General features: G+C 37.0%; 1 protein-coding gene across 1 annotated transcript; it reads left to right on the top strand.

Moving 5' to 3' along the window:
* Nucleotides 1-1,046: 1,046 nt before the first annotated feature.
* Nucleotides 1,047-19,879, top strand: slc22a31 (solute carrier family 22 member 31). Its single transcript, XM_048186350.1, has 9 exons — nt 1,047-1,566; nt 4,749-4,852; nt 5,035-5,189; nt 11,459-11,627; nt 11,817-11,962; nt 12,819-12,927; nt 14,087-14,301; nt 15,533-15,644; nt 18,671-19,879. Exons 1-9 carry the CDS (start codon nt 1,189-1,191, stop codon nt 19,101-19,103), a joined length of 1,821 nt encoding a protein of 606 aa, XP_048042307.1. The 5' UTR covers nt 1,047-1,188; the 3' UTR covers nt 19,104-19,879.
* The last annotated feature ends 2,464 nt before the right edge of the window (nt 19,880-22,343 follow it).

The following is a 22,343-nucleotide window of genomic DNA, read 5'->3' as shown; positions in this document are numbered from 1 at the left end:
TGATTTCGATCATATGCGTCGGTGTAGCTATCTGTTGATGAAACAACCTCATTTCGACATTGAATCGATGTCATATTTTCGACGTAATAACGTTCTGATGTACCGATCAAATAGTGAACGTTGAATCAACATTGAAATTTGATCGGCGACTGATACTGATCTTTACAACCAAAAATAAACGTTGAATCGACGTCCGTTTGCTATCTGGGTTTTTACATCACACAATCTACATGAACGATAACGATATATAAATAATCGTTCTAAATATAAAAGAATAGCATCACACCACAATTAACGAAAATAGAACAAAGAAACTAAAACGATAGTTTTTTAAAAAATTTGACAAAAAATGACAGCCAATCAGAATCCGCCAGACATTAACGAGCTCGAGCATTTAAAGAGACAGACACAAAACTGAATATCGTCAGTGTTATCGTTATATATTTATAGTTATCGTTCTTGGTGTGAACGGGCCTTAAATCTGTGATGTGTGAAAACTAAGAATAGATCCTTTTCTCAGAAGCGGAAGTCGTCATAGTTGAGTAAAATCTATAGCGGTGAATAAGAAAATACATTAAATATATTTTTGTGTTTCCATTTGCTCAAATAGCAGAAGAAAAACTCCACAATAGTGGAGGAAAAAATAAAAAGCGATCGATATCGGCAGTCAGAAGAGAAAAAGATGTCATTTTTACCGTCACCCTCACAACAGCGTTAACTAGTTTTTTGTAATTTGATGCAAATATAATATAATACTAAGTATAGTGTTATAAATATGCATACTTTTAAAAAAAAAAAATGAAAATATTGCAGGATTTACGATATTGATGACCGTTAAAACACGTCATCAGTCTGTGAAAAGAGCTAATAATGATTAGTATTAATTTATATTTTGATAACAATAACAATGTTGTAAACAACATAACATTTGACACAACTTTCAAGAACTTGAACTTTTCCTACTAAAATGAAACATTATTGCGCAAGAGTTTCAGCGAGAACTCAAAAAAGAATCAGTGAATCGGATCTATGAACTGCTTCGTTGACATGACTCTTCCCAAATGAATCAGACTCTCCTGTGCTTCATCACTATCAGTCCGTGTGTTTGTGGACAGCAGTGCGTTTCTCAGCGCTCCAGGGTGAAATGTCTGTGAAAAACAGCTGTTTTCCTCGATAAGGACTCTAGTTATGGAGTTTGAAACTAAAATATACCCTCAGGTCGGCGGATATGGGCGATACAACAGGATCATAACGCTTTTCAGCTGGTTTCCGAACTTTGCGGTGTCGCTGAATCTTTTCAGCGATGTTTTCTTCACGCTCGTCCCCGAGTCTTACCACTGCAAACCTGATCTGGCGCTACTGCCGCTCGGAAACCTCTCCAGACAGGCGTACCTCAACCTCACCGTCCCCTGGCTGAAGGGCTCCGGGTTCAGCCGCTGCGAGCTCTACAAGTACCCGGGGAATGTAAGCAACTTGACGGGGAATGTGCCGCGGGACGTGGTGCCCTGCACTGGAGGATGGGAGTACGCCAAACCCGCGGGACTCCAGAACAATCTAGTAACCGAGGTTAGTACGCGAACCTCTCCTTTAAACCTCAGAATTATGATTTAAAGGTACAGTTCACCCAAAAATTTAAATTCTGTCATTTACTCACCCTCGAGTTGTTTCAAACCTGTATGAGTTTCTTTTCTCTGATAATAAACACAAAAGAGGAATATGGGCAACCAAACAGTTGAGTATGGGAGAAGAAGAAAAAATTATAATGGGAGTCAATGGGGTCCAACTGTTTGGTTGCAAACATTCTTCAAAATATCATCTTTTTTGTTCAGCAGAAGAAAAAATTCTTAAAGGTTTGGAAAAACTGAACTATTCCTTTAATTATTTTGATTATAATTATATATAGATTTTTTTATTAAAAAGAAGCAAAAGAGACACGGGTGGTAGATTTGCGAGAACAATATTCATGTTTAACCATATTTGGTGGACAAATTCATACCCGCAAATTTCTGCTTTGTATGTAAAAGTTTGTTTGTTTATATAAAAATGTAGGAAGTTTATGATTATGGTTAGGAGATAGAAGTCTCTGTGATGTTCCTATTTAGATGGCTAAATTAATGTGGTGTGATTCCAGAAATTATTGAATCCAAAAGGTTTTAATTATATTTTGCTACATATAAAGGTATTTTAAAGATTTTGAAGTGTCAACGATCAGTATTAATTTATACTTTGATAACAATGTTGTAAACAACATAACATTGGCCACAATTTTCAAGAACTTGATGATCAACCTTTGTGATTTTTCCTACTAAAATTAAACATTATTGCGCAAGAGTTTCAGCGAAAACTCAAAAAAAGAATCAGTGAATCGGATCTATGAACTGCTTCGTTGACGTGACTCTTCCCAAATGAATGTCCCTATTTAGATGGCTAAATTAATGTGGTGTGATTCCAGAAAACCTCCTAAATTTAAATAATAGTGATATGTAATTTGTATACTACTCAGACTGACCCATCTAGATTAGTATTAACCATACATGATCCAGTAATAAATCATATAAAATTGTCTGAAAATACAGCTTAGTAGTTTTTGTTGTTGGCTAACTATATGGTTCAGAATGTTGTGATTAAGATTATGAAGTCATAAAGCTGCAAATATAATCTATGAGACCCTGAACGAATCATTGGAAGCACAGGGAACGGCGGTGAACGAGTTCCTGTTCCACAGGACGTAAAGAGCCAGGAGCTTTTCGTGTGTCCTTGACTAGCAATATGTTTCCTTTTCCATGATGGAAAAAAGAAGCTTTTTCTGTGTCTGTATGGATTTGTTTGTTGGAAGATCCTTCTGGAAGCAGAACAAGGCAGAGGGTGGTTGTAAAACTGGAGCGGCATGGCTTCACATTAGCTGTAATGTAATAATAGAAGTTGATTATATAATAAAAAAAAAGTCACATCTACTCTATACTTCGTCAGCCGCCTTAAGATTTAGTGGGTGTTTTTGTATTTGGGTCAATGACCAAAGGCGTTAATAATAATAAAAACAAAGATATGACATCCAAAGTATGTAAAGTAGTACAACTAATTCTCTTTTATTGAATCCAAAAGGTTTTAATTATATTTTGCTTCATATAAAGGTATTTTAAAGATTTTGAAGTGTCAAAAGGGCATTTGGTTTAACCGTCCAAACGCCAATACAGACATTTAATTAGTGATTAAAATATCTTAAACTGTTATAAATGTACATATTTTTTATTCTGGCATGATTTTATAACATCATATATCAACATAGTGCAAAATGGCGTTAAAATTATGGGTAGAAGTCGTTGCTTATGAAAAAAAATGTCCGGAAAAATGAATTTCATTGATGTCATTTGGAGTAACCAATATAAAGGGACCATTTTGGATCAGTGTCAAGTCATGTATTCAACATCATGTGACAGGAAGTGACATCATTCAGACACCTGCAAAGGACCACATGGTCGTGAAAACTCTCTTTTAACTATTTGATAAATTCATGTTTTCACTCTCATACGCATGTCCCGAAACATCAGGTCATTCGGTACAACCGCTATAAAACATGGAAAATGTCGTAATATTTGAAAAACTTGTACTAAATATAAAACGTTTGATTGTCCTTTTGCTAGATATCAGCCTGTTAGCACTGATTAAAAATATCGTCATTTGGTAAAACTGAAATTTGGTTAAACCAAATGACTTTTTTTGGTGACAAATTTTTAAAAAAAATTACAAAAGCAGTGTTGATTGATTATAAAAACCACATAATAACATTTTATCACTTAATAAAACTTCAAAATTAATTATATCTCCGTTATGTGTTTTTTTTACACTTTTAAAAACCTTATTTGTCAATGACCCAAATGTTTAAATGATTTCAGTTTTCAAATATTTGAAAAGGATACGTTCGATTGACATCAGCACAGTGTCTGTGACAGACTCTATATTCTTTTATTTACTTGGAAATGTATTTCTTTTTAAAAAAAAAAAAAATTTCTTTTTTAGGGATGTACTGATAAGAAAATTTTGGCCGATACCGATAATTCATTATATTTGAAAGCCGATAACAGATATATTGACTGATAAATCTAAATCCAAATTTTTATGTAATTTTTGAGAGCCTGATTACAAAAACAAAAGTTTTACCATTAAAATCCATGTCCCAAACACACAATAATAATGTTCTCATTATAATTTTATGTAGCCTATATGACATGTTTCACTTAACTGTATTATCCTTTTTCAAGTTATTTTAATCATATTTCAAGCAATTCAAGCCATCACGGTGAACAGTGCGCAGCTGAAGTGTCTCAGCTGAAGGAAATAATCCATTATTTATCGGTTTTAATATATCGGCCAAATTTTCTTATTGGGCTGATAACGATAACATAAAAAATTAACATATATTAGCCAATACCGATATGGTGGCTGATATACCATGCATCCATACTTTTTTTTTACATTACATTTATTTACCTTGTAATATCCAACTCAAACGCCTTCTGATGGTTCTAGCTAGATTTAAATGGTTTATAGTCATTATCTTATCCAATAGATGGTTGATCAGCTGACTTTGACTTGCTAGAGCATCTCAGTCAAGCTTGTTAGGGCTGGAAAACAACCGGCTGCCATTTTCCAAAAACACTTTGACCATCGTAAGCCATCGTTGCCTGATTTTTCCAACAGGGTATTTTGAAAAAATTGAAAGTGTCTCTGTTTCCTCTTCATGCCGACAGTGGAACTTGGTGTGTGCCGACTACTGGAAGATCCCGCTCCAGCACATCTGTTTCATGACGGGCTGGACTCTGGGATACATTCTGCTCGGCACTCTCTGTGACTGGTGGGTCTTCCTACATTATTATTACACTAGTTGTTTTCTAAATGTGATCAAAGTTAAAATGAAGTCAGTTCTCAAGTTTACGAGTGTCCTAGCAGAATAACCACTAACAGAACTCTCCAAATATCTTTATTTTGAGTGAAACATGTACCGTTGTGTCATGCTGACGCTCTGTGTTTGTTCAGGTTGGGTCGTCGGTGTGCGCTGCTGCTGTCGCTGCTTCTCTCGGGGCTGCTGGGAGTCATGGCTTGTCTTTCTAACAGTCCTTCTGTTTTCCCGTTTCTCCGCCTCTGCCAAGGCTCAATGTTAGCCGGAGTGTTTTTGTCATCTTACATCGCACGTAAGTACATGTGACCACTTCCTGAGTCTGCAGCTGATAAGTTTTGTAAGACTCAAAAGGACTAAAAGTCTGTTTGCTGTACACAGGTGGTTTTGTGAGATACTTGTTCACTCCAGGTCAATATTTGATAGATTTGACTATGCAAAAAGTCCTACAATCCTCTACAGCAGCAAGTCCTCTTTTCCTCCATCCGATTATTGTTCCTGAAGTCTTGCAGCACAATGGATCACTGAAACTACTTTTTCATTTTTTGAATTTGTCCATCAATTTCCATAAAATACAAATACTACAAGTACTATTGCATATTCGGGTCTTTAGCGACCCGGATCTGGATCTCTAACTGCTGCATTTAGTATAAAATAGAGATGCACCGATCGAGATCAGAATCTGCCGATTTCCCGCATGATCGGCTCTGATCAGTGACCGGTCGGTCAATCTCACGTCTTTCTGATTCTGAGCCGGTCCGTTTTGTTGTCAGCGGCGAAATTAATACTTGTAAGGCCAAAGTAAACCACAGGGGGACCACCATGAAAACATTCGGAACAACAAACCGAATTAGACACTAGTGTTGTCAAAAATATCAATATTCCAATACGTATCGATACTGAAATATCTGAAACGATATCCTTTTCCGTAGTATCGCTACACCGATACCAGCTGCTCGTTTTCACTCTTTCTTCTCTCCGACGGTGAATTGACACACACCCCACCGCCTCTCACTCGTTCATCTCATTCGCTCCGGTTGAATAGTTCTTGTATTGCGAATTTTTACTCATTCCCGCAGGTTTCGCGCTCACACCGTCTATGTAAGTGCGGCGTCTCTCAAACAGCTCGCGAGGTTTTTTTTGTGGCTTATTGCTCTTAAACGGTCACATACTCACATAATTTTGTCAAAATGCCCATATTTAGTTAAACACAGTCAGTTTTGGAACGTAAATAGTTGAGAAACATAACGTAAGTTGTGTATCAGTATATTGGATCTGTGCATTAGCTCTTAAAGTGACAGCAGCCTAATAAACCTGCTGAGAAAATCACTCACTGCTTATGACTCAATAACTTTAATTGTAAGCGTTAATCTGTATTTAATTTTTAAATTGAAGACTATCCAGTGTTATTTTACATTTAATTTCTGTAGTATTTCTTACCTGAATATACTGTAAGGACCACCTGAAAAACTTTCATAGCTCTCTGTATTCTATTGTATTTATTTGTGCTGTTGTTTGCAACTTGTTTATTTGTTCTTATTTTATTACTGACTTTTCACTTGTGGTTTATTCATGAAAATAAAATTTTGCATTGAAGAGAAGTAGATTTTTGTTTGTATATGCTGTCGATTATATTTCGGAATCGGCAAAAATTGGTAACGGCAGGTCACACTTACAAAAAAAACCAACAGGAATAGGACAAGAAAATTGCAATCGGTGCATCTCTACTATAAAACTCTCCTGATATTTTAATAACATCTACAGAAGAATTACATGAATCATATTTCATTACCTTTTGAAACTTAATTTGAGTAGATGATTTTTCCCATCATCACTGTCATCGTCAGAGCTCATTTCCCCGTACATTCAGCATCAGCTCATATTTCGCCATCTCAACCATATTCTCAAAACTATAATTTTCATCTTCAAAATCCATATTTTCGAGGATCAAAATCCAGATCCTCCATCAAGTGACTTTGGGTCGCTAATAGCAACTCTGTACACTTTTTTACAAAAAATGCATTAGAATTTTTTTTTTCCTCCTGCTGTATTGTTCACAATAAATAGATGAATATTAGAATATTAATAGAGGAATATTAAGAAGTCTAACTTTAACAAATCTAAAAAAATAAAATAAAAAAAAAACCTTTTGAAATGACACTAGCCAAATATAAATAGTAGGAATTTGAGAATCTCAAACATACCAGTGTTATTTTAGTTTTTATTTTAGTTTTATTAATATTATGATTTACCATTTATTTTGACATTTTTAGTTTTCATGTTAATCTTAGTTTAATTTTTAGTCATTTTGGTATGTGCTTTTGTCGTTTTATTAGGGTTTTTTTATTTTATTTTATTTTGCGTTTTTAAATATTGCTGTTTAGGTTTAATTTAATCGTAATTAATGTTAATTTTCCAGTTAATAATTTTAGTGCTTCATCTAAAATGCATTTCAGTTTAGTGTTGGCAACATTTCTAATTTTCATTTTAGTATAATTTCAACATTTTTATATTTTATTTAAGCTTTATTTCAGTTAACAGAAATGTATTTAATACTTTAACCCTGATACATTCATACTCTTTATCAAACTAAATAAAGTGAAAGAAAAGCAGACATGGAAACTCCTTCAACCCTAGGATACACAACACTTTCTACTGGTAGTGTGCAGAAGTTCTTGATCAATAGGACACTTTTGATAAGGAGTGTCGCACTTGTTGCTGGATGTTGGTTTGGAGCGTCAGCGGGAGGCCGTCTGGAATGTTCCATGGGGTTTCTCCGTTTGCAGCGGAGGGTCAGGCGATTGACAGGGAACAGCAGTGCGCGGCATTCCAGTTCTATCTCACGGACACACTGTTCCAAACCTCAGATCTGTCTCTGTTTCATCACTGTCTGAGGAGAGTTCACAGGGCGCTCTGTCTGCTGTCCCGATTCTCTGATAGTGCTGATAGTGAATCATTATGAAGAACAGACAAGATCTGCTCTCTGTTCTTTCCAGAGGTCTGTGTTCTCGTCCCGCACTTCCTGTGATTGTTAGTTGAGAGTGTATGTGCGTGCTGATGGTCTTTCCAACACGCAAACCCCTTTAGTGAGCTCTCGCAGAAAAGTGTGGGTGTGACGAGGAACTGGATGTAAACACAGTCACGTACACACTCGACCCGTCCACGTATTTAACATGTTTTGCTTATATACTGTACCAGTCAGATCCCTACACAGTCTTTATTACTGTTGTCCAGTTTACAGTAACAGTGTTGAAAGAGTTTCCATGTGTGCTGGACTCTTGTTGACAGTTTATTTAGTTTATTAGTGTAAGAAGTCTCTTCTGCTCACCATGACTCCATTTATTTGATCAAAAATACAGTAAAACAGTTAAAAAATTTACAATTGAAAAGAACTGTTTTCCATTTGAATATGTTTTAAAGTGTAATTTATTTCTGATGGCAAAGCTGAATTTTCAGCATCATTACTCCAGTCTTCAGTGTCACATGATCCTTCAGAAATCATTCTAATATGATGATTTGACGATCAAGAAACATTTCTGATTTTCAATGTTGTGCTGTTTCATATTTTTGTGTAAATTGCGAGTATGATTTAGACGCATTAAATTGATCAAAAGTAACAATAAAGACATTTATAATGTTACAAAAGATTTCTATTTCAAATAAATGCTTTCTATTCATCAAATAAACATGAAATCATGGTTTCTACAAAGATATTAGGTAGCAAATCATCATATCAGAATGATTTCTGAAGGATCATGTGACACTGAAGACTGGAGAAATGATGATGATAAATTCAGCTTTGATCACAGGAATAAATTACACTTTAAAATATATTCACATAGAAAACACTTATTTTAAATTGTAATAATATTTAACAATTTTACTGTTTTTACTGTATTTTTTATCAAATAAACGCAGCCTTGGTGAGCAGAAGTCTTATTTCAAAAACATTCAAATGAAAAAAATATTCCTTATAAGTTTATATATTTGTCTACTGTTATTTGAAAATGTTTAAGATCAGTATTAAAGGTTAGAAGTATGTGTGTGCGTGTACTTTTCTCTTGAAATATTTGTACTTGTATTTTATGAAAACTGAAGTCATATGGGAAAAGAATGAGAGTAGTTTCAGTGATCTGTTGTGCTGCAAGACTTCAGGAACAATAATCGGATGGAGGACAAAACGACTTCCTGTTGTGTAGAGGATTGTAGGAAGTGACAGACTTTTTCCTAGAGTTAAGGTCGATCTTACCCATCATAATGGAGTTCATAATAAAATTTCATTTAATCCAGCCATGCATCTGAGGTCGTGTACAGAAGTCATCGCTGACCTCAGTCCTGCGTCAGTTTCCAGCATCACTCCTCTGCTGGTTTGGGGTCAAGTCTGGAAAGGCACCTTTTCCAAGTTAATTAGAGTGTTTGTTCTGTCCAGCTGCGACGATTCTTTTTTTATTCAATGTATTTTTCAGTTTTTTTCAATGTCGCAGCTGGAACAACTACATGTAAAGTATGACAATGATAATCTCAAGTACTGATCATGTGCTTTATTTAATGTGAACTCTTTCCCCACCAGCGTTTCGTTAAAAAAAAAAATTGCCAGCATTTTTGGTCATTTTCACAAAACGTTCATGAGCCCAGAATGTTTTGTTGTATGAATATTTGTGTATTTATTCTAGCTTCATGCATTATTGAATGTGTAAGATTCATAAAAAAATGCGAAAATTGCATTTTTTTATTTTTTTTAATCTTTTTTCCAAAAAGATCAAAACGTGCATAAGCAATGCTTTTATCGCTTGTTTCTGCTCCTTTTTTTGCCTGTTTTGATCCGAAGATTCTGTACCCTTTTTCAGAATTTGCGTAATAGCGCCCCCTACCGTATAACAGTGGGAACATGGATTGCTGGGTTAAATGCATCTAATGTGATTGGCTGTGATTTTGGATCTATTTGGTTGCGAGTGCAGAGAGACTCCGCCCACATGCTTCTGATTGGCTGTGATTTTGGATCTATTTGGTTGCGAGTGCAGTGCGCTTGCAGAGCGACTCCGCCCACATGCTTCTGATTGGCTTGATTTTGGATCTATTTGGTTGCGAGTGCAGAGAGACTCCGCCCACATGCTTCTGATTGGCTGTGATTTTGGATCTATTTGGTTGCGAGTGCAGTGTGCTTGCAGAGAGACTCCGCCCACATGCTTCTGATTGGCTGTGATTTTGGATCTATTTGGTTGCGAGTGCAGTGCGCTTGCAGAGCGACTCCGCCCACATGCTTCTGATTGGCTTGATTTTGGATCTATTTGGTTGCGAGTGCAGAGAGACTCCGCCCACATGCTTCTGATTGGCTGTGATTTTGGATCTATTTGGTTGCGAGTGCAGAGAGACTCCGCCTACATGCTTCTGATTGGCTTGATTTTGGATCTATTTGGTTGCGAGTGCAGAGAGACTCCGCCCACATGCTTCTGATTGGCTTGATTTTGGATCTATTTGGTTGTGAGTGCAGAGAGACTCCGCCCACATGCTTCTGATTGGCTGTGATTTTGGATCTATTTGGTTGCGAGTGCAGAGAGACTCCGCCCACATGCTTCTGATTGGCTGTGATTTTGGATCTATTTGGTTGCGAGTGCAGAGAGACTCCGCCCACATGCTTCTGATTGGCTGTGATTTTGGATCTATTTGGTTGCGAGTGCAGAGAGACTCCGCCCACATGCTTCTGATTGGCTGTGATTTTGGATCTATTTGGTTGCGAGTGCAGTGCGCTTGCAGAGCAACTCCGCCCACATGCTTCTGATTGGCTTGATTTTGGATCTATTTGGTTGCGAGTGCAGAGAGACTCCGCCCACATGCTTCTGATTGGCTGTGATTTTGGATCTATTTGGTTGCGAGTGCAGTGCGCTTGCAGAGCGACTCCGCCCACATGCTTCTGATTGGCTTGATTTTGGATCTATTTTGTTGCGAGTGCAGAGAGACTCCGCCCACACGCTCTTCTGATTGGCTGTGATTTTGGATCTATTTGGTTGCGAGTGCAGTGAGACTCCGCCCACACGCTCTTCTGATTGGCTGTGATTTTGGCTCTATTTGGTTGCGAGTACAGTGCGCTTGCAGAGCGACTCCGCCCACATGCTTCTGATTGGCTTGATTTTGGATCTATTTGGTTGCGAGTGCAGTGCATTTGCAGAGTGACTCCGCCCACACGCTCTTCTGATTGGCTGTGATTTTGGATCTATTTGGTTGCGAGTGCAGTGCATTTGCAGAGAGACTCCGCCCACACGCTCTTCTGATTGGCTGTGATTTTGGATCTATTTGGTTGCGAGTGCAGTGAGACTCCGCCCACACGCTCTTCTGATTGGCTGTGATTTTGGCTCTATTTGGTTGCGAGTACAGTGCGCTTGCAGAGCGACTCCACCCACACGCTCTTCTGATTGGCTGTGATTTTGGATCTATTTGGTTGCGAGTGCAGAGAAACTCCGCCCACACGCTCTTCTGATTGGCTGTGATTTGTTTGTGTCTGGTTAGGACACAGTGTCACTTGTCTCTCTCTCTCACTTTATTTCTCTTTTTTTCTACATGGTCCAGGACTGGAATGGTGTGACCCGTCTCACAGACTCATGGTGTCTATGGTCAGTGGCTTCTTTGCGGTGTTTGCAGAGCTTTTGTTGCCGGGGCTTGCAGTGCTTTGCCGTGATTGGCCAGTACTTCAGGCTGTCACCACACTGCCCCTGCTGCTACTGCTGTCCTATTGGTGGTGAGTCATATAAATGCTGTCCTTATACTTTGAAATGAACTTAGAGGGGAGCATTTTGCTAAATATATGCACTATATTGCCTATTCATTGTATCTCTTTCTCTGTGTGTGTGTGTGTGTGTGTGTGTGTGTGTGTGTGTGTGTGTGTGTGTGTGTGTGTGTGTGTGTGTGTGTGTGTGTGTGTGTGAAGCTGTGCTTCAGTGTTCCCAGAATCTCCTCGTTGGCTCTTGGCCACGTATCAAATTCCTCAAGCAAAGAAGTGTCTCCAGTCTTTTTCCGTACGGAATGGGTTGTGTGTGAGTGATGAGCTCTTCCCTGCTGAAACACTGCTCTCAGGTACGGATCTCGGCCTCCCAAACATCAAAAAACAGAACTATAGTCTCATGTTGTGGGTTTTAAATATGCCACGTTCTCTTGTATACTGTATATCTGTAGACCCAGTGGGCCTGTCCCAATACCCACACTTGACCACTTGTCTACTTGTATAATGTATTTCCTGTATTTGGGGTGTGCTTTATCACAATTTTTGATCATGAACGAAGCCTTGCCGGTTAAACATTTTATTATCTGAGCACATACACTCAAAGCGCACACACTAAAAGCCTGTCAAACAGCGTGCGAGTACTAAACTAAGTTATCTTTCACGTCTTATACACACTGTCAAACACACACACAGTTAACATAAACAGTTTGGCTGTAGTGCTCAGTCACTTGCAAAATTGTAAAACCAACCAAAAAATCGTGATAAAGTCATAAATCTACCCAAATTACTACCCAACAGTCAGTTTGTGGTGTTGAAGACCCCGACGCCTGAGGGCGACATTTGAGACAATCCCAGTGATGATCAGAGATATTTTATGGCTTAGTTATAGAACACTGTCTAATCAGTCAGCTGAGCTGTTATGGTGTGATTATACATTTCACAGGATATATTGAAGCTCTTGAGGGTATCGATGGTCTCATGATGAGGCTGTGTGTTTTTTGTTTTTTTTTATGCATATGATATCCCAGCTCACTAGCTGAATCACATTACGACAAATCATGGATGGTGAATAGATCTATTTAAGGTGTTTAAATTGAGGAATCGAGCCCGTCCCTCCCTGAGAATTATCCTTGGAATGTGCTGATCAGAAATCTACTCCGCCATTTCTCTTTCCTCTTTAACTCTCTAATTGCTTCCCTCTCTCTGTAGAGATAGATGAGGCATTCCCTGAAGACGTCCAGCCAGAGTATCATCATGTGGTAGAGTTGCGTCACACCAGAGTCATCTGGAAAAACTGCCTCATTCTGGGTTTCACTCTGTGAGTTACACTAGAAACCGTGGCTGCACGCCAATCTCATACTTGTGTTGCACGTTTGAGTATGTAATAATAAAAAGTGCTGAAGAAATCGCTATTTTTTGCTACCCTTCGCAAAGACCCGCCCTCCTTAGTTACTGTTGCTTTGTCTACTAGTTAATTTATAGCATCAAATAAACATGAATGAAAATCAGAAGGAATGTTGTTTAAAATGCGGAAAGATGTAAATACACGCCATTTTTCAAGTTCAAGTCCACCGAGGTTAATCTTCTAACTCCTGACTGCTTTGTCGGACAAAATGGCGGATTCGGCGTTATGATTGGTTAGCTCGCCTGTCAATCAAACTCCCGTCGAAGGATCAATTGGACACAAGTGAATCAACACAAACTCCTCCTCTTCCAATGAGAAAGGAGTTGTGGGTAATATTAGCCAACAAAGCATGAACTTTTCAGAAATCTTCTGAACATAGTACATTTTCAGCATCACATGATTTGGAATTGATTTGCATTTTGCACAAATAATATGCAAATGGCAGTTCTGCTAACAGTAGCATTGATTTGTGTGTATTATGTTTTATTTTGTAAACATATTTGAAGTATTTGGAAAAAATCAGTTGTCGTGTGTCATATACAAACCTCTCAACATGTTTTGCTGCTTCACGGTTTTAGTCCAGATATATTTGGACACATTTATTTGCTTTAAAGGGGTCAGATGATGCTATAAGTTGATTATTTTGTTTATTGGATGTAATAGAGTAGGTTTACATGCTTTTTGCATTATTGCAGCACCTCTATTCCCAGTCTGTCTGAAACGCTCTGATTGAGTTCTGGTTTCTACAAAGCCCCGCCCTCAAAAGCCCAGAGTGCTCTGATTGGCCAGCTGGCACAGTGCATTGTCATTGGCCAAACACCTCAAGCGTATGTCAGAAATGTAACACCCTTTACTATAATCATGAGTTTCAGCTTCCAAGCCTTCTAAAGCAACACAAACAGTTAATAACGTCATCGGTTTTACCGCATCGGATGATCAATCAGAACCAACCTTTGCAAGTCCGACTTGAGCAGAACGTTAAAAAGCATCATATGACCCCTTTGAAAAATGTGATTTCAAAAAAACTCAATTCGTTCTGATTGGAGTGAAAATGTTCTCCTGTCACCCTCAGTTTCATCGGCACAGGAATCCAGTACTGCTTCACACGTAACCTGCACATCTACTCGCCTCACTTCTACTTCAGCTACTTCCTGCGCGTGTTGACCGGAGCTCTGGCCTGCATCTTCCTCTGTGTGTCTGTGGACCGCTTCGGCCGCAGGGGGATGCTGCTGCTGTCGGCCATCGTCACGGGTCTGTCTTCACTGCTGCTGCTGGCCCTCACTCAGTGTAAGTCCCTCTTCCAGCGCGACACCATGCTGTTCCAAAAGCCTGATCAGTGAAACTGTGTAAGGATTCACTCGTTTTCTCCATGCATCGATTACAAATCCTGATGATGCATATGCGTCAGTCTTTGAATTGTTTGTTTTGGTGAGAACCCTGCTTATTCAAAGACGTGCATGTATTGCAAGTGTCTAAACTGCTCACTCTCTAACCGCCTGAAGGTCGCTGTGTAATTCGCCACCTGACTTAAAGACACATTAGGGGAAGCATCTAACCCTTATCCTGTGTTGAAAACCCTGTAACACCTTTTGTGTTCCTGGTCAAATATGACCAATGCTTGTAAATCACTTGTCATACTATATTATCACCAAAAATAAATCTTTTTGTCAACATGTTTTCTTTCAGTTAGGGCAGGTTTTGTATTTATTTTTGAAACTGATTGACCGAAGGCCTCATTGATCTGAGGATGAAGTTCATCTCTGTGAAAAAGAGAGCCTGTAATACACAAAATAGTTTGTTTGTGTACATAGAAGTGTGTGCGCGCATGTATCGACACATGCACAGGTCCAAGGTCTTAATCTTTGCAAGCACACGTGTGAACATGAACACGATGAACACGCTCCTGAACATGATGTTTCTCTGATTTTCGTCTCCCCCATTCATTCTCAGATCAATGAGGCCTACGATCAATCAGCTTAAAAAAGAAATACAAAACCTGTCCTAATAAAAAGAAAACAAGTTGATGACAAGATTGAATCCAATATTTGGTGATAATATAGAGTAGTGAGAGATTTATAAGCTATTTTTGTAGGCTGGGAACACCACAAGTGTAACAAGGTGGGGGGAAAAAACACAAAAATTACAAAAATCCTCAAAAGATGTTGGGGGAAGTAGTTATACCCTGAGTGAGTAAAGTCAGTAAGTTTTAGTCTGATGTGATAAAGACACAAACACAACCTGAGGGTTAAATAATTTTATGAATGCACTTAATCGAATCCCATCTCAAACATTCACACCTCTATTATAACACATTTTAGCAGAAATCAAACACACTATATGAAATGTATCCTTCATGGAAAAGGTAATCTCAGAATGTTTTGTAACAAACTCGGTGGAAATTTTGAAAGCCTTTTAAAGGTATGGCTCTAATGCAGAGTTGCATTTCAACCTATCCTGGAGATTTTGGTTTCTACTGAAAGATTGCTGATTCTCCTCTCTCTCTCTCTCTCTCTCTCAGACCTGCATGGAGGGCTGGTTCTGGTTCTGTCAGTAGTGGGTCTCCTCTCCTCTCAGGCGTTGGCCATGCTCAGCGTGTTCTTCGGCAGTGAAGTCATGCCCACTGTTGTGCGGTAAGCTCCAGCAATATTTTACATTTTTGTTGTCAGTTTCAAAATACTAATATTTCAGCAGTCGAAGTCAAATGCGAGTGATTACACTGATTTTAGAATGGAGGACGTTAGACAAATGTGTGTTTCTCATGTGTACTTTGTGATTTTAATCCTGTCTGAATCTGCCATGTCTGTTTTTTCTCACACAACCTCAGTAAAAATTCCAGGGCAAATTACCTGCTGTTTTTTTTGGCAAACTCAACAGTCCTCTGAGAAATCAAATCCCGCCCGTATGCTGATGTTGTGTTATACTGACGCTTCTCCTCGTCTGTTCTTGACCCACCTGAGCTACCGTTTGCACACCAATCTTCCGCATACTTTCATTTTACTATCTGACGAAAAAATATTATTATAAAATTAATAAATAGAACCAAATCGCAGAAACTGCAAAGACTGCCCATTCTAGTATCAGTGTCAGGATACTTGATTTTTTCTTTCTGACTTTATATCTCACAATTCCGACTTTATAACTCGCAATTCCGACTTTATATCTCGCAATTCTGACTTTATATCATGCAATTCTGAATTTATAACACGCAATTCCGACTTTATATCTCGCAATTCCGACTTTATATCATGCAATTCCGACTTTATATCATGCAATTCCGACTTTATATCTTGCAATTCCGACTTTATATCTCGCAATTCCGACTTTATATCATGCAATTCCGACTTTATATCTCACAATTCCGACTTTATATCATGCAATTCCTACTTTATATCTCGCAATTCTGAATTTATAACACGCAATTCCGACTTTATATCTCGCAATTCCGACTTTATATCATGCAATTCCGACTTTATATCTCACAATTCCGACTTTATATCATGCAATTCCGACTTTATATCATGCAATTCCGACTTTATATCTCGCAATTCTGACTTTATATCTCGCAATTCCGACTTTATATCATGCAATTCTGACTTTATATCTCGCAATTCCGACTTTATATCATGCAATTCTGACTTTATATCTCGCAATTCTGACTTTATATCTCGCAATTCCGACTTTATATCATGCAATTCCGACTTTATATCTCGCAATTCCGACTTTATATCTCGCAATTCCGACTTTATATCATGCAATTCCGACTTTATATCTCGCAATTCCGACTTTATATCATGCAATTCCGACTTTATATCTCGCAATTCTGAATTTATAACACGCAATTCCGACTTTATATCTCACAATTCCGACTTTATATCATACAATTCCGACTTTATATCATGCAATTCCGACTTTATATCATGCAATTCCGACTTTATATCTCGCAATTCTGACTTTATATCTCGCAATTCCGACTTTATATCATGCAATTCTGACTTTATATCTCGCAATTCCGACTTTATATCATGCAATTCCGACTTTATATCATGCAATTCCGACTTTATATCTCGCAATTCCGACTTTATATCTCACAATTCCGACTTTATATCATGCAATTCCGACTTTATATCTCGCAATTCTGAATTTATAACACGCAATTCCGACTTTATATCTCGCAATTCCGACTTTATATCATGCAATTCCGACTTTATATCTCACAATTCCGACTTTATATCATGCAATTCCGACTTTATATCATGCAATTCCGACTTTATATCTCGCAATTCTGACTTTATATCTCGCAATTCCGACTTTATATCATGCAATTCTGACTTTATATCTCGCAATTCCGACTTTATATCATGCAATTCTGACTTTATATCTCGCAATTCTGACTTTATATCTCGCAATTCCGACTTTATATCATGCAATTCTGACTTTATATCTCGCAATTCTGACTTTATATCTCGCAATTCCGACTTTATATCATGCAATTCTGACTTTATATCTCGCAATTCTGAATTTATAACACGCAATTCCGACTTTATATCTCGCAATTCCGACTTTATATCATGCAATTCTGACTTTATATCATGCAATTCCGACTTTATGTCTCGCAATTCCGACTTTATATCATGCAATTCTGACTTTATATCTCGCAATTCTGAATTTATAACACGCAATTCCGACTTTATATCTCACAATTCTGACTTTATATCTCGCAATTCCGACTTTATATCATGCAATTCTGACATTATATCATGCAATTCTGACATTATAACTTGCAATTCTGACTTTATATCATGCAATTCTGACATTATATCATGCAATTCTGACATTATAACTTGCAATTCTGACTTTATATCATGCAATTCTGACATTATATCATGCAATTCTGACATTATAACTTGAAATTCTGACTTTATATCATGCAATTTTGACTTTATATCTCGCAATTCCGACTTTATATCATGCAATTCTGACATTATATCATGCAATTCTGACATTATAACTTGCAATTCTGACTTTATATCATGCAATTCTGACATTATAACTTGCAATTCTGACTTTATATCATGCAATTTTGACTTTATATCTCGCAATTCCGACTTTATATCTCACAATTCTGACTTTATAACTCGCAATTCTGACTTTATATCATGCAATTCCGACTTTATATCATGCAATACTGACTTTATATCTCGCAATTCTGAATTTATAACACGCAATTCCGACTTTATATCTCGCAATTCTGACTTTATATCTCGCAATTCTGACTTTATAACACGCAATTCCGACTTTATATCTCACAATTCTGACTTTATATCTCGCAATTCTGACTTTATATCTCACAATTCTGACTTTATAACTCGCGATTCTGAGAAAAAAGTCAGAATTGTGAGATAAAAAGTCGCAATTACCTTTATTATTTTTTATTTCATGACAGAAACAAGCTTCCATACAGATCCCACAATATCCAAACGAGACATTTTTGGAGCTTGATTAAATAAATGCTCTGTTAGATGTCAAAATATCAAGGCAAATTTGATACTTCCTATCATGACCCCTTTAAAATGAAAGAAAAAACCCTATATCACTTGAGCATTAACCCATAGTAGACGGATTGTTATTTGAGTGTTTAACTGTGTGTCTCCCTCAGTGGCGGGACTCTGGGTCTGATCATGGCCGCCGGCTGCGTGGGAATGGCTGCGTCGTCTCTGATGGAGCTGCAGAATAACGGCGGCTATTTCCTGCATCACGTGGTCTTCGCCTCCTTCGCTGTTCTCTCCGTCCTGTGCATCATGCTGCTGCCAGAGAGCAAACACAAACCGCTGCCGGACTCCCTGAAAGACGGAGAGCGGCAGCGGCGTCCTCCTCTCTTCCTCTCGCGCGTGAACCGGGACAACCCACCCCTGCTGCGCACACAACCGCACAGCTCCGAGTACAACCGGGATAACTATTCCCGTCTCGTCAGCGCCACCAAAAAGATGCTCGCCAAAGATGCCATGCCGTTCAAGATCTCCATTTCGCCACAAGCACCCCTACTGGCCAGTAACGGCACTGCTCCAGACGCCCAGGAGGACTCGTCCTAGCATTTCACCCAGGCAGTTTTAAACACACAGGTCCTCATCTCATAGCATGGCCAATGTGGTCACTGCGTCTTTTCCCAGGGAAGACGTCATCTTGGTGCTTTAACTGTTGAAGTGTTCAGTTTTTTGTGACTTTATACATGTATTTTGTTTCGGGGAACCCAAACTCTATGCACAGATGTTGCTGGGAGACTCTGTCCATAGTTTATATGCTTAAACATCATGTCTCTCCTCCTTGTTTGAATGAAGTTTAAGCTTTAGTGATGTACCCACTAATAGTCACTTGAGAGCCATCGCCTGTCCACTTAGCTGACGCATCTCATGCCTCTCGTTAGTCTAGTCTTGTGACTAAAACTATCCGCATAAAAACTTTAACCTCACTGACTGGTGATTCGCTGAGGGGTGCCGAACTGTCCGCTCAATATCATAGTTTATTCGCTCAGAGTGGAACGATTCGCACTCAATGATTCAGAATCACAGGAAGAAGTTTATATTGTTGGAATGTGAAAGTGTTTGATGATTTGATTTTGTGGAACCGTCTCATTTGTACTTGGAGTTTTGTTGCATCACATTCCTGTCTATCTAGTGTTTCATCTCAGTGTCATGATGATGATGTTGTTGTTGTTGTTGTTTCTTTGTTTTCTCCATGTGTCAAGCAGAACAACAGAACCGAGCCTGGCAAAGCAAGGGAACTGTTTTTGTCACTGTTTTTTTTTTATTATTATTATTATTATTTCTATTACTTATTTGAAATGGAAATAAACTTATACCAATCTGAATCTACCAATCTTTTGATTCTGAATCCAATATGTCAATCAGAGCCATTGGACAAATGTTGTCACAGCCAATGATGTCTGATTGATGATGAATGAATCATTTTTGTAGACTAATAAGTGGAAAAATCTAAAAGTGGAAAAATTGTAAACTGTAAAAATTAATAAAATAAAAAATAAACTAAAACAGAATAAAATTTTTAAAAATTTTTAAAATTAATTAAATTAACCTTATGTACTGTTGCAGGTCAATTTGACCGGTTTTGGTATTTGAGTTGTCAGAAACATCAGTTAACTTTTTTTTTTTTTTTTTTTGTGACTCTTTCTCATTTAGGGTCATGAACATGCATGCAAAGTTTCAACACGCTGAGTTTTGACACATACACACTACATTTCTGTTACGTTTGTGTTGTTTTAATGCTCTAAGACAACAGTACAGACCCTAAATAACAACATTTCTTGGTTATATGTTGTTATTTTAGTTTTTTACTACCCTATGAAACTAAAAAGGAGTTTTTCCTCACTTATTTCAATACAAAAAATTTTTTTGTTTATTTATGTTTCTTTTTTCAATATATCTAAAATACAATTATACCTTGTTTTTCTTGACATGTTGTGACTTATTCTCATTTAGGGTCATGAACATGCGTTTCAACACGCTGATGTGTTGTGAAATGTGCATACAGAAATTTTATACGTTTGTACTGTTCGTTCAAAAGCAAATAATACAAAATACAAAAACAAATATTAACATTACTGAACAAACTACTTCTGAATAGGATGTCTACTTTGTAAATATTTTGGAAAGTATGGAAATATATGGTTCAATATGTGGGACAGACAATTAAAGGTATTTTTTTATATTTAAAAAAAAAAAAAAATTACATTTTCACAAACATAAATTAATTTTTTTTTAGAAATATAAAAAATTACCTTTAATTGTCTGTCCAACTTATTGAGCATAGAAATGACTTTTCAAACTTAAATTGTTAAAAATCTTGATCAGGCTTAAGTTTGGTATCTTTTTAAAGGGAACACTTCACAGATAAAGACTGTTGTAAAGTAAAATTTAAAAAAAAAAAGCTATAGAAGTTTATGAAAATTTAAAATATATACTATATATATTTTTATATTTTATATAAAATATATATTTTACAAACATGTTCAGCTCTAAAACTTCAAGAAAATCAAAGTTAAATATCTGAACAAGTTCTGTGCAAAACTTAAGGTTGATATCTCAAAAAAACAACTTTCAGTAAGATGTTTTGTGCACAGTACCAAACTTCTCCACTAGATGACACCCAGACTCCACCGGTGACCATATAAGGACTCTTCCACTTCCATATATGGTTTGAGTGATCTGAAGCATATATTTCCATACTTTTCAAAATATTTATGATGTTAACATCCTGTTCAGAAGAGGTTTGTTCAGTAATGTTAATATTTGATTTGAATTCAATCACTAAAACATACAGAAAGAATCAGAGCGTGTCTTATAGTTCGACTATCGCTATTTATCTATTGCTCTGTCATTTCTTTGGAAAATCACCAAATATGAAAACTAGAGTCTGAACGCTTTCAAATGATATATAGTTTGTCAAGATTACTTTAGATTTAGATGTTATTAATGTATAATGGTAAATGTCCCACAGGTGCAGGGAGGGGCAGTGTTAAAAATAGTGATTAAAAACATTTTTATAAATCATAAATTCAGATATTTATTCTTTGTAATGTGTGAAAAGTATTGATATATTGATAAAGTATTTAAATTAATCATGATTGTGTTTTTTTTTCATAGTGTGATTTTTGGGGAATTGTATTGAATCTATTTAGGTTCGATTTGACCCCGATCATACAGGCTGTGACCAGTGCATGGGGGTTAAAGGTCATGAGGGCATGTGAATTAAAAAATAATAATAATAATAAAGATGTAAATCAATTAGAATACATTGCAATATTCCATTAAAACTGTCAAAAACTCTCAGTTTTGATTTCATGACTGTAAATGACAGCTGCTATTCTCACTTTCTCCAAAAGATGGCAGTGGTGAGAGAGAAAGAGAGGCGTCCATGTTACACCCCAGGTGAAAAAATACTAGTTTTTGAACCATATTATAGTAAATTGTTGTATACTATATATATATATATATTATAGTATTTAACACTTTGTTAGTGAATGCTACAGCATACTGAAATATTAACTATAGTGAACTGTAATAAATACTGTAGTATACTTCAGTTGTAGTTGTATAGTTGTAGAAATCTTAGTACATTATTGGTTAAAGTAGTTAGTTTATATTACTATAGCTGTTATATTATCACAGCAACTATAAAATTACCACAACAAATTAATTCAAGTACTTTACTATATTATGGTTCAAAAACACTGTAGTATTTACTATAAATTACTATAGTATTTTTTCACCTGGTACCTCTCTACTTGTTTAATAGATATGCAAATTAACAGATAA

This window comes from Megalobrama amblycephala, linkage group LG3 (genome assembly GCF_018812025.1).
Source record: "Megalobrama amblycephala isolate DHTTF-2021 linkage group LG3, ASM1881202v1, whole genome shotgun sequence".
NCBI lineage: Eukaryota > Metazoa > Chordata > Actinopteri > Cypriniformes > Xenocyprididae > Megalobrama > Megalobrama amblycephala.
This window is presented reverse-complemented; position numbering and strand designations above follow the sequence as displayed.